Below are 13,398 nucleotides of genomic sequence, written 5' to 3'. Positions count from 1 at the left end.
TGCCAGGCCACGGGCTTCCCAAGGCTATGGACGTGGGAGAATTTGCGTTGCGATTCTTCCCTCAGCTGAAGGCAGGGAGGAGAGGAGACAGAGTGAGGCATGGACTTGGCCTTACTGCCCTTGGCCGAGAGGGTCCAGGAGTATTCTGCACGACAGTTAGGCAGCACAGCACGCCGTGTAAACCTGCTATCGGGGCTGTGACCCTCCATAACTATTGAGGAAACTGATCCTTGCACCTGCCGACCATGCTGGCCAGCGCCTCGCCAGTGCCTCATGATCACATCGCTTTGCCTACCTCCAGCCCCTTTTCTGCTTTCTTGCATTCATTAAACCCAGAAGTTTATAGATAATATTGCCATTTCTAAGTGTTATCCAAGGAGACAGTCTGTGATGGTGGTGGTTGGAAAATTTCCGTGTTGGGAGGAAAATGTAGAGGACAAGCCACTTAAACCCTGTCCTTGAATGCAGAGTAACCTTAGCTGGAGCTGCTGCTTACGCCACCGGACTGCTCTATGGCAGTAGTTAGCTTTGTGCCCAGGAATAATCTGTGCTTTGTCCCCTCTGAGCCTCAGTTCTCTAACCTATAAATTGGAGGTAACAAAAGAGCCTTTCTCATAAGGATGGGAAACCTCATTGAGGTGTTAAAGCTCTTGGAAAATACTGGGCATTTATTACATGGGCAAGTGAATTATTCTCATCTGTGCTTTGTCTCCTTCCTGGAGACCGAGACTCGGCTGTAGGCACCTGAGAACTTCTGGATGTGTCTATGGCTGGTGGTGAGAGGAGCTGCCCACCGTGAGATTTTGTTGGGTCCAGGTGACTCCTGTCTGCTCTCAAATAAGCGTGAGGTCTCCTGCGCTCGCTCGGGGCTGGTGAACAGCTCGGGGAGAAGAGACCTCGGTGGCCAGGTGCCTGGGGCAGAGCGCCCTCCTGTGCCTTCCAGCGTCAGGGACCTGGGTTCCGGTCCCTTCTGAAGATTCTGTGAAAAGTGATCGCAGTGATAGCAGTTGAACTTATTTAGCACTTGCAGGATGCCGAGGCGTGTGCTAAGTGCTTTATGTGTGTCTGTGTGTGTCACGTTCATTTTTAATCTTCACAGCAACCCAGTGAGGTGAAGCTGTTCTTATCTCCACTTCTCCAATGAGGATGAGAGCAGTTAGTAGCTGCCCCAAATCACACAGCTGGAAGGTACCTGGCTAAGAGCAAGCCCATGCCCCACAGGTGCATTGATCATCGCATGTGTTTGCAGCCCTGGCTGCCAACCAGAATCACTGGGGAGCTCGGTGCCTGAACCAAGGCAGAGTCTCCACGGGGGCTCGGGCATTGGAAACTTTCAGGCTCCCAGATGGTTTCAGTGTGCAGCAGGTGAAGAACCATGGGTTAGCCCTGGCCGGGGTTTCTCAGTGATTAGAGCGTTTGCCCTCGCACCAAAGGGTCTCAAGTTCGACTCCCTGTCTAGGGCATGTGCCTGGGTTGCAGGTTCAATCCCTGGCCGAGTGGGATGTGTGCTGGAGGCAACCAATCGATGTGCTTCTCTCACATTGATGTTTCTTTCTCCCGTCCCCTCCCCATTCCCCCCCCCCAAAAAAAAACAATGGAAAAAATATCCTCGGATGAAGATTAAAAAAAAAAAAGAGCCATGGGTTAGGGAAAGGCAGATGAAGTATGAATTGTTAATGAACATTGGTACCACCCAGGTAATGTCTTACAAGGTGTCAGCAAGAGAGTACTGAGAGTACACCTTCTGATATTGACAGAGAGTACCTGTTGGGTGGAATGGGGTGATCTACTGGCTGTTTTCTCAGGAGGCACCTGGAGAACAGAGAAGTTGAGAAATTTTTTGAAAATCACACAGCAAGTTAGTTAAGGGGCTGATTGTGAACTTAGACTATTTAATCCATCATCTTTTTCTCTTAGGCTTATGGATCTCAAGAGGGGCTGGGATTGGTGGAGAGCAGAGAGGGTAACTGGCTGTCAGGGAATTTACCAACTATTATTGCCATTCCCGGGGTGACCAGAGTGTGGTGGTCTCTCAGTGATATGATGTTGAAAAAGCTGCCAGCGTTCTTTTGTATTCCTCTTGGTACGAGTCGATTTCCTCAGCTTTATAAGATCCCCAAGCATTTTCACCAGCATTATCCTATTCTTTCCGTACTAAATGGTAGTTGCTGAAGGGGAAATTGTTTTCTAAAAAACCCTTCCTTTTGTTTAGCACTTACCATTTTAAATACTTTGGAATCCTAGTTGAGTCTGGTGCAGCTTTTAAGAGCAAACCCATGTGGATTTGTGGAGCAGGCCCGGCAGAGGTGCAGCCTTGTGTTAAATGTCAGTGTTAGCTCAGGGACACCTTTTCTGGTCTCTCTTCCGACAGTTCTCTGCCTCTCCACCCACAGTGCTGGCTGGAGTGGGAGGCCGGAGGCTGAGCTGGCGCTGACCTGGGTGGGGCTAAAAGATGTCCCCTCTGATGGGTGTAAGCTGTGGGGTGGGTGCTGTGGGTCATGGGGTCTCCTCAGCATTTGTGCGCGGTCTGTCCTTCCTTCACTGTAACTGATGTCCTCTGGTGGGGAGGATCTGATGGGGTCATCCTGTCCTCGAGGGCCTTTATTTGCCACTCTCCTCTGTGAACTTTGGAATCTTACAGCCAGCACCTGGTGCAGGGGGCTGAGCCGGAAAGTGGGGTGTGAGGAGGGGATGCACAGTGCCTGGGTTGATGCATGCATGGGGGTGTGGTTCTTGTGGACAAGTGTGTGCACGTGGGCAGAGTGGTGGGAGTGTGTTTTGTAGGGGAGGGGGCGGAGAACTTTTCTCTGGTGTCCTGGCATCAGAGCAGAGACCTTTAGGAAGCAATCCTTTGTCTGTTGAATCGATGGGAAGGGCGTTCCTGACAGAGGTAAAGGCCCTGAGGCTGAGGCCTGCTTGCCTTTGGGCGCAGCGTGGCCAAAGTGGGGAAGTAAAGGGGAAAGTGCTGGGAGAGGAGAGGGAGCTGGAGGGCTGGGTCACCTGGGGGTCGCGCCCCAGGACAACCAGGACTCTAAAGAGCTTACACTTTGGGTTCTAACCTGTCCGTATGCTGCGCACGATTCCAAGTCGTGGTCTTACCACCTAGTAATATTAATTTCTATCAGTTTGTAAAAATTCTGTCAGCTACTCACATGGACACATATCATTGAGAGAACTTGAATTTTATATGACTTACCATCTTTCTGCATCTTTTAATGATCCCCTGAGACTCTAGTCAAATGAACGACACAGTGTCTGTGGTTTTCACACCTCGTGGGCAGCCTGGAGGCCTGCCAGAGCCTGTCAGGGGATTGATTGATGCTGGCCCGGGCCACTGAAGGGAACTGTTTGAAGAAATGCATTGGGCATTTTAATAGGTGTTAAAGGGCTGTCGTTTTTTTCAGTGATCTGGAGATATGCAGAAGACATTAGTAGAGCTACAATGTGCATACGGTATTCTGTGATTTTATTTTTAAATCTCTAGATAAACTTCCCCTTGGATCATATCTGGATCCAGGTAACTTCAGTGGGTGGTGGGTGGGGTAATTAGAAAAAGACCATTTTTTTAGGAGCCCTGTGCTGCTGACAATCCCAGGGGCACACACATTTTCATGTGTCTGCTTTTTCTGCACTTCCTGGTGAAGGAAAGTCAGTGTTTGCCTTTACTTTTGGCCTTGTTATCTCACTGTTAATTATGTACGCCCGTGATGATCATTTCATTGCCAGGAAAAGGAGTTTTGTTTTTATTTGATTAAGCAGTGGTTTTTCAAAGTGTGGACCCCAGACAAGCAGCATCAGTAGAAGCTGGGAACTTGTGGAAAGGGCACCTTCTCGGGCCTGACCCCAGCACCCCAGGTCCAGAAGTGGGGCCTGAGACTGTGCTTTTAAATTTTTTTAATTTTAGTTTAAAAAAATAACACACAAGCCCGGCTGGTGTGGCTCAGGGGTTGAGTGTCGACCTGTGAACCTGTTATGGTTCTATTCCTGGTCAGGGCATATGCCTGGGTTGCGGGCTCCATCCCTGGTTGGGTCGGGCGGGGGAGGGGGGGGTGACGGTGCAAGAGGCAGCCGATTAATGATTCTCTCTTATCATTGATGTTTCTATCTCTCTCTCTCTCCCTCTCCCTTCCTCTCTGAAATCAATAAAAATAAACTTTAAAAAAAACCCATATACAACAATATAAAATTTACTATCTTAACTATATATTTAAAAAATTTTTTATTTAAGTAGATTAGTGATATTGGTATATATTAATGATATTGGGTTCAGGTGTACAGTGATTTGGCATTTTTATACCTTACAGTGTGATCACCCCACTAATTCTTGTAATCACCTGTCAGCATGCAAACTTATCACAATATTTTTGGCTAGATTCCTCTTCACCTTATTCACCCCCCCCCCCCATCATTCCTATGGTCTCTATTTTATCTTAATTATTTTTAAGTGTAGACTTCAGCAAAGCATATTCACATTATTGCACAATAGCTCTCCAGAAGTTCTTCATCATGTAAAACTAAATCACTGTACTCATTAAACAGCTCTCATTACACCTTCCCCCCAGCGCTGGGCAACCACCATTCTGCTTTCTGTCTCTATGATATGACTACTATAGGTACCTCATATAAGTGGAATCACATAGTATTGATCTCTCTGTGACTGGCTTATTTCACTTAGCGTAATGTCCATAAGGTTCATCCATGTTGTAGCATGTGTCAGAATTTCCTTCCTTTTACTTTTTTTAAATTTCTTTTTATTCATTGATGAGAGAGAGAGAGAGAGAGAGGGATTGATTTGTTGTTCACTTATTTATGCATTCATTGGTTGTTTCTTATATGTGTCCTGACCGGGGATCAAACCCTCTACCTTGGCCTATCAGGATGACTGACACTCAGCCAGGGTGAGAATTTCTTTTTAAAGGCTGAATAATACTCCATTGTACACAGGCATATACCACATTTTGTTTATTCATTCAACCATCGAGGGACATTCGGTTTGCTTCCATCTCTTGGCTGTTGTGACTAATGCTGCAGTGAACATGGTAGTGCAGGTACTTCTTTGAGACCCTGATTTCATTGCCTTTGGAATATTCCCAGAAGTGGGACTGCCGGATCGGGGGGACCTGCACACTGTTTTCCGTGGCTGCTGCACCATTTGCATTCCCACCACGGAGAATGTGCACTTGCAGCACGTTCGCAGGTAACACGGCGCACACTCGAGTTTGAGAACCACCTGATCAGCATGAGGCTACTGCCCCTCTCCACGGAAGTTGTTACAAATGTTGTGACTTTTATGTGAGAAATTAATCTTGTTGGGGGACATTATCCAACAGGTGAGCCGGCTCCTGATTTTGGGAGGGGCCAACGTGAACTACAGGACCGAAGTGCTGAATAACGCCCCGATCCTGTGTGTCCAGTCTCACCTTGGCCATGAGGAGGTGGTCACTCTGCTCCTGGAGTTTGGTGCCTGCCTGGACGGCATGTCTGAGAACGGCATGACCGCCCTCTGCTACGCGGCCGCTGCTGGCCACATGAAGCTGGTGTGCCTGCTGGTCAAGAAGGGGGCGAGGGTAAGCAGCAGCCTTCCCCCGGGGCGGTGGGGGGATGTCTTCATGTCCTCGTTAGAATTATCCCTTGGGCCAGCCTTCCATTTGTCTCTACCTGGTTGAATTGCATTGAACAGAAATTGCCAGGTAAACAGAAAGGGTGAGCTCAGCACTGCCGTGGGATGCCACCTGAGGGGGTGCGCTGAGTGGGTGCTCCAGTGCGCAGCCTTGGAGAGCGAGGGGCCGGGTGTTTGGCTCCTAAACTCTTACTCTGCTTACTGTTGCCCCAGGGGAGGCAGGCGACCGGGGGTCCTGGCACCAGTGGCCGAGTAGGACCATCCTTTCAAAAGCCTGCAAGTGCGGACCTAGATAGAACTTACCAGAATTTAACAGCACCAATTGCGTGAAAAGATTCACATGTTTCATTTTTTTTCTCTGTCTCCTTGTCCCTTTCATTTCATGCCTTTTTTTTAAAACAATAAAATGAGTTCTGTGGGCCTTAGAAGCCATGTGCCTGAGCATGTGGATCCAAGGAGCCAGACAGCCCAGAATCCTTATTTCTCCAGCTGCCAGCTGGGACGTTGGGCAAGTAGTTGAGGCTGCGTGCCTCAGGCTTCCCACCTGTGAGATGGGCATGGCAACAGTGTCTGCCACAGGGCTGTTGTGTGAGCATTAAATAAGTCAGTGTATTAACATTATTATTAGATAAGTTACTCTAGGACTATCGATGTTAATAAATTGAATGAGAACAGTGCCGAGCTCACAGTAAACTATTTAGGTTTACTGTAAGCATTTCATTTGGGGCCAGGGGGGGTGTGCTTTTGAAGAACAATTGAAAGAAATCGGTGATGTCTTTATGCTAATTAGGATACCGAAGGTTTAACAAGAAGACATTAGGCTTCTAGTAACTGTGGGAGCCCTTTTGGTTTTTCTCTCAAAAACACATTTGGGATGGATGAACTTTAATTTAGCTCAAGGAAGAAGAGAAATGTTGCTGTTACGCCTTCCCAGTGGGCGCATTAGTGCACATCAGCACACCTCCATTCCCACATCCAGACTGGGACTTAGCTTTATTCGGAGGCCAGCACGCCCCCTTCCACCCCAGCTGAAAGATCTGTAGGAGGGCAAGGGTCAGGGTCTTGCAAAGCCTCTGGGTGGGGGTGCAGGGCATTCCCAGAATTCGGAAGCAAGGAGAGTCTGTATTCCTGAGTGTAGACAGAATGACGCGTTATCTGCTGCCTTTGGGCCTTTAGGAGGTATGCAGCACTCAGACACTCGGTGATGAGCTGGCCTTCCCGGCTCCGTAGCCACGCTTGACATGCTGACAGGTCCCAGGTCGCCTGCCTGCACACGGCCTCCTTCCCCAATCGACGCCATTCAGAGTCCCTTCCTTGTTCAGAGCTGGGTCTTCCAAATCCCTCCCTTTTGCTGGCTCTCCTGGCTTAGTGACTAAAGAACTGCTCCGTGCCCCCAGAATGTAGCCTGTCACAGCCCGTTAGAATGTCCCCCTCCAGGAACTGGAGTCGGTGAGCACAGGGCTTTGGCTGAGGTTTCGATCTGTGTCCTAACACGTGCTCCCCAGAGAACTCAGAGCTCCCAGTTGTTTGCTGGAGGGACACAGGGAGTGAGCAGGGTGTGCTGTGACAGCCAGTCTACAAAGGGAACCCGAGACCTGGCAGAGTGCGTTCATTCCGTCGAAGTAATGCCAACAGGACTCTCTTCTCCAGAAAGACGCACTGGGACATGGACCCAGTACCTGTGTTTGCACACAGACAGCATTTGTGTTGGACCCATGTTCTCAGAGCAAAGGTGATGCTAAACCAGCAGTTATCAACCTGTGGGTCATGACCCCTTTGGGGGTCAAACGACCCTTTCACAGGGGTCGCCTAAGACCATCGGAAAACACATATATAATTACATATTGTTTTTGTGATTAATCACTATGCTTTAATTATGTTCAATTTGTAACAATGAAATTGGGGGTCACCACAACATGAGGAACTGTATTAAAGGGTCACGGCATTAGGAGGTTGAGAACCACTGTACTTAAAGGTGACCTTTGCTCCTGCCTTCCAGTTGGACCATTTGGATAAGAAAGGCCAGTGTGCGCTGGTCCACAGCGCACTGAGGGGCCACAGCGACGTTCTCCAGTACCTGCTGGCCTGCGAGTGGTCGGCAGGTGCACCCCAGCCAGGTGCACTGAAGAAGAGCCACGCCCTGCAGCAGGCATTGACGGCGGCCGCCAGCATGGGCCACGGCTCGGTGAGTGGGGCTGCGGGGTTCCCTCTTGGAAAACTGGAAGCTGTGGTGCACTGGGGTGGGTACTTGTGCAGGTCACCTTCTTTGGAGTTGCTAGTCTGTGATGCATGGAAGAAAAGAAGGTAAAGGAGGGTTTCGAGAAACAACAGTTGGTTTGACCATGTGTGACCATGATCCAGGGTCTTGGCATCACACCCTTCCTATGAGTGAAAGCCTCAGGCCCACAGTGTCAAGTGCATATGTGTGCTCACGACGGGGAGGCCTCTTCCACACGGAGTCATAATAGTCATAACGTTCATTCTCTGCTCTTCCTTGTCCCTTTTTAAAAATTGATTGTTAAGAGAGGAAGGGAGAGAGAGAGAGGGAGAGAGAGAGAGACATCGATCCCCGCCTGAGATTGAACCCGTAACCTGGGTATGTGCCCTGACAGGGAATCGAACCTGCTACCTTTTGGTGTCCTGGACAGTGCTCCAACCAACTGAGCCACCAGCCAGGGCTTCCTTGTCTATGTCTGTCTTCCTTCCCACTTCTACTTTCATCCTCTTGCCCTGCTGCCTTACTTTTTATCCCCACTTTGATTCATTCTTTTGTCCTTGTGGTCTTTTAAAAATAATCACATGGAAACCTAATTCTAAAATTGTCCTTGAGTATTTGAAAGATTTTAAAAATAGAAACTCAATGCTCTCATAGCCTGTAAAAACGCTTGCCATTCACAGTTCCTGCGCTGAAGGAAAACTCCACCAGCAGTTCAATAGAGCACTTATTTCTGGTAGACGTTGGCATTCCTCAGTTTGAGGTGTAATTGTCACCTCCTCACCAGTGTCTCTGTGTATTTAATATTTTATTTGCTCCCTTCTATGTATTTCTCTCTCTGTATGATCCTCAAGTGATCAAAGTTGCCAGTATTTGGTAAGAGTTGTCCCTACAATAACTTAGAATAAATTTGGGTGCAAAGCTGGTTGGCTGGCTAACTTTTCATATTTAAAACACAAGAGCAAACATACACACACATTAAAAATACACATACATAATACTTCAACACAATATATTGCATTAAGTTGAATGCAGAAGCATATAAGAGGATGCAGCTGTCTTAAGAGAGACATGAGAGATTTACAAAAATATGAAACAATACCAGTCAACTTACATGTTTTAGTTCTGGAAAAAATACTTTTTTATTTAAAAAACCATATTTCATAAAAATATGTTAAATGTTATATATAATGGGTTTATTATAAGCTCAGCGTGTTTTAAAGCTGGCTGAGAAGAATGCTGTGCAAAAGCAACGTCAGCCTCACCAGTAACAACTTTGTAGCAAAGGGCAGGATTCATTCACCACCTCGAAGGGTGTATGAGCTTCCTCATGCTGCTGTAACAAGTGACCACAGACTTGAGTGGCTTAAAACAGCAGACACCCATTCTCTTTCGGACCTGGAAGTCAGAAAGCTAAAGGTAAGGTGTCAGGAAGCCAGTGTTGTTTCTGGAGGCTCTAGAGGGGAATAGTTTCTAGAAGCCAGCTGTATTCCTTAGTTTATGGCCCTTTCCTTTGTCTGCAAAGTGCATCACTTTAACCTATGCTTCTGCCTTCCCATCTCCTCCTTCCTCTGAACTGTTGTTCCTGTCCCTCTTTGAGAGCCGCTGTGATTATGTCAGGTGTATATGAGGTATGCACCTGGGTAATTCAAGGTCATCGTCCCTTTCAAGATTCGTAGTCACATCTGCACATTTCCTCCTGCCATGCATGGTAACATTCCCAGTTTGGGGGACAAAGATGTGGATATATTTGGGGGCTATTGTTCAGCCTACCACATTGGTGCAGATTGGGGGACGGGAAAATGGCTCTGCCCTCGCCTGCTGCTGCTGCCGTGCAGAGTGAAGGGTTCGGGGCTCACACCCTTCCGATTCCCCTTGAGCCAGCATCCTGCCTCCACACCCGTGACCCGCCTGCTCTTTGATGGGGTCGGTGCCCGCACAGGAGAGAATAATAACGCTGTCAGTATGAAAATCATTTGGACAATGCTATTTATTTTATTGTATTGAAAAGATATACACCGCCTTGTTTTCTTTCCTTGTGAAAATGGATTCACCATCTTCGGGCAATTTATGCAGAAGCTGCACTTTGTGTGATATCCTGTGTCCTTTGATGATGAGGCTGGCATATTTGGGTCATGTTGGAATTCATTAAAATTCCGAGTACTTGGTAATCCTGAACAACGTTGCTGAAATTCACTGCGCCTTTTTTTTTTTAAATTCTCCTCAAAGTGAACGTGTGGATAGCATATGAATTATGCTTGAAAACGATTTTCATTATATTTCTCTCCTTGTGCAGCATGAGATAATCATGGTTAAAAAACAACAGACTCGCTCCTTTGGTACATGGGTACAATAAGCACATATGGCGATGAGAACTCATTAAGTCACCTTGCCACTTCTGACAGGTGGTCGAGTGCTTGCTGGGACTGGAAAAGGAACATGAAATAGACGTCAATGGCACCGACACGCTGTGGGGAGAAACAGGTAATTATGGCTCCACGGCTTACAGTCTGGGCCAGCCCGGATGCCAGATGTCTTAGCCCCCGTTTGGGCCTAATTGTCTTAAGGATGACTTGGGATGCATGTCGCCCTGTTGTTATTTTATCCTGAGGTATTTGAAGCTTAGCAGATGAGTCGTAAAACTTTCCTAAAATTCAAATCATTTTGAATTAGACCAGCCGTGCCTGTGAATCTGATGACTGTCAGCTAGAAATGCTGCATCTGACGAATGTCAGCCGGAAAGACCTGAATAAGGTGTTCCCTTATCCTAAGCAGCCTGGTCTCCTGTGAGCAGGGCAGGGCTGCTGTCCCGGGTTCAGATGAATCCAAGGTGTTCAGTGAGTAAGGCTGCAGCTGCCTGTGGAGAGCGGCCTGGGGCCTCGGGGGCTGCTTAAAGCACTGAGGCCAGGCTGCCAAGCCCATTTCTGTCGCTGTGGGGGGAGGGGTGTGTGTTTAACTGCAGCACGGGAAGGGAGCCCATGAAGATCTGAGTTGGTTACCTGTCAGGTTAACATGGATAATGCTGCTTTGAGATTTTCCATTGCACTGAATTGGTATCAGAATCATAGGACTCTAAGTTATGAGTTGTTGTTGAGTGGATGTAGCCAAGGGTGTTTACTGTGTGTGTCCAGGCTGTGTGCTGTGTGTAGACACAGTGTACATGGCTTCCATTTCTCCTGTGCAGATTTATTTCCAAATGCTCCTGAATTATTTCCTAACCAGCCAAACGGTAGTGTGTCGAGTTTATCAGCGAACTCATACTTAAGAAAAGCCTCAGGTGTTTGGAGGGTGAGGGTGGGGTGCAGGCCTGCACTTAAAAGTCTCTGGTGCCCTCCCTCGGGGCTGCCACTGTGTGTGTGTGTGTGTGTGTGTGTGTGTGTGTGTGGTGTATGTGTGTTGTGTGTGTGTGTGTGTGTCGTGTGTGTGTGTGTGTGTGTGTGTGGCGTTAGTGCCGGTCTGTCCTGGTGTCTACGGAGGAGGTGCCCTGGCCCCTGTTCCAGGAAGAGCGCAGAACCCTGAACAGAGTTGGATTATGCTTGGGGCTAAATGTGAGTAGATTTAAATATTGCCCTTAATTCTTTATGGAGTTTTCCCCCACCCATTTAGATAGTACGGGCTGCTCTGTAAGCTCATGAAAGAAATGCTTCCGTCCACTTCCCTATAGTGTTGTGGGTGGCAAAGTAGGACTTTGCATGGTGCTGAGTCAGAGGGTCCCATTCCTGCCTTTCCAGTGCCTGGTGTCGCAGGTTTGGGCAAGTTCCTCTGCCTCCTTGTCAAATGAGGTAAATAGTACCTACTTTCCAGGATCGTGGTGAAGATAAGGAATCTTGTCCAAATGTACCCAATGATAAGAACCCCGGGAACACTGCCTCAACATCCTGATTCGTTATGTCTAGGGCAGTGGTCGGCAAACTGCGGCTTGGCAAACCGCGGCTCGCGAGCCACATGTGGCTCTTTGGCCCCTTGACTGTGGCTCTTCCACAAAATACCGGCTCTTCCACAAAATACCGACTTCTGCTCATGGGCCATGAAGTTTCAATCGCACTGTACGTGCATGCCCACACGTGGTATTTTGTGGAAGAGCCACACTGAAGGGGCCAAAGAACCGCATGTGGCTCGCGAGCCGCGGTTTGCCGACCACGGGTCTAGGGGAGCCCCACACTCAGTTTTCTTAGCAGGCATCCCAGGTCATGCCAGGTGATTGTGGCTTCGGGACAGAGAGAGAACCACTGGGGAGGCTATGTGCAGTGACACAGAGTGAGAGGTGCCCGTGGTGGCGATGGGGGCCAGGTCTAGTAGTAGTTAACACGCACACTGAGCCCAAACGGGAATCCCCAGCCTTTAATACTGAAGATTTTTCTTTCTGGAAGAAAAATCCAGAGAAGGGCTGCAAGTGAGGGCCTTGTGTGAGCAGTCTGTTGTGACCCGTCTTGAATTTTAGGATCCCTGACCCCCTTGAGAATCTGCTAGGCTGATAGCTAAAGAGACAGGTAAGAGAAACCACTATTGCCATCAACCTTACTGAAAAGATGAATCACGGCTCAGCCCCAGCCTTCGGAAGCCCGCCCTTCAGACCACTCTGCAGCCTGGGAAGTACTCATGCCCTTTCTCAGCAGGCACAGGGTGAACGTCATCAGCCCAGAGTTTGAAGGATTTTTTTTAAGTTAATCACTGTTTCTTGGGTGTAAAGGTCCCCAGTGGGCTCTCTGTGGACTGTGTCAATAAAGACAGTCTTGCCCTAACAGGTTTGGCTCAGTGGATAGAGCATCAGCCTTCAGACTGAGGGGTCCTGGGTTCCATTCCAGTCAAGGACATGTACCTTGGTTGTGGGCACATCCCCAGTAGGGGGTGTGCAGGAGGCAGCTGATTGATGATGTTTCTCTCTCATCGATGTTTCTAACTTTCTATCCCTCTCCCTTCCTCTCTTTAAAAAAAAAAAATAATATAATATATATATATAAAATAAAGTCAGCCTTCCCGTCTCTGCATTTCCTATCTGGTACCTTTCTCCTGTGTTCCTTCAAAAATGACTGTCATTGTCTGCTACCCCAAATCCTCCTCATTTCCAGATCTGTGGTTGTCAAAGACAGTTGGCACACTGAAATCTGGCAGAGGAAGTCTTAAATGAGAGCGCATCTACAAATTTGGGGTACTGCCCAGATCGTGAGGCCTGTGTTTGGGATTTGGCCACGGAAGGTCCACGTTACCTGAGTCCAGATGTCTCCTGGAGAGCGTGAGCTTGAGCGGGTAGGCCAGCTCACAGTCCTCATTCTGCACCGGCTGCACTGCTCTGTGTACTGCTTCTAGTTTCTGGGGACCCTTGGAAGTGAAAGCGGTTGTTTCACTTCCTGGTTTTGTTTGGTCCTCATCCCTGGGCGTGGTCAGTGGTGATTTGTGACTGAGACACTTAGCCTGGGGCGTGTCCGTCTCCAGCAGCAGCTTGAGGGGAGCATCCTGCGTCTGATTCTGTCTGGAGAGTGGGAAGAGGAGGGAACAACCGGACGCTCTGTATCAATAATGCATTCATTATTTGTCTCCCAACCTATGGGGAGCCGGCACGGCC

At 48.4% G+C, this 13,398-nt stretch overlaps 1 protein-coding gene across 1 annotated transcript in view; it reads left to right on the top strand.

Moving 5' to 3' along the window:
• The window catches only part of TANC1 (tetratricopeptide repeat, ankyrin repeat and coiled-coil containing 1), a 233,453-nt gene that overhangs the window by 195,931 nt on the left and 24,124 nt on the right, over positions 1 to 13,398 (top strand). The window contains 3 exon segments of the mRNA XM_023745748.1: positions 5,331 to 5,567; positions 7,620 to 7,805; positions 10,241 to 10,319. Coding sequence (XP_023601516.1) covers positions 5,331 to 5,567; positions 7,620 to 7,805; positions 10,241 to 10,319 — 502 coding nt within the window.

The sequence above is a fragment of the Myotis lucifugus genome, unplaced genomic scaffold (genome assembly GCF_000147115.1).
Source record: "Myotis lucifugus unplaced genomic scaffold, Myoluc2.0 scaffold_5, whole genome shotgun sequence".
NCBI lineage: Eukaryota > Metazoa > Chordata > Mammalia > Chiroptera > Vespertilionidae > Myotis > Myotis lucifugus.
This window is presented reverse-complemented; position numbering and strand designations above follow the sequence as displayed.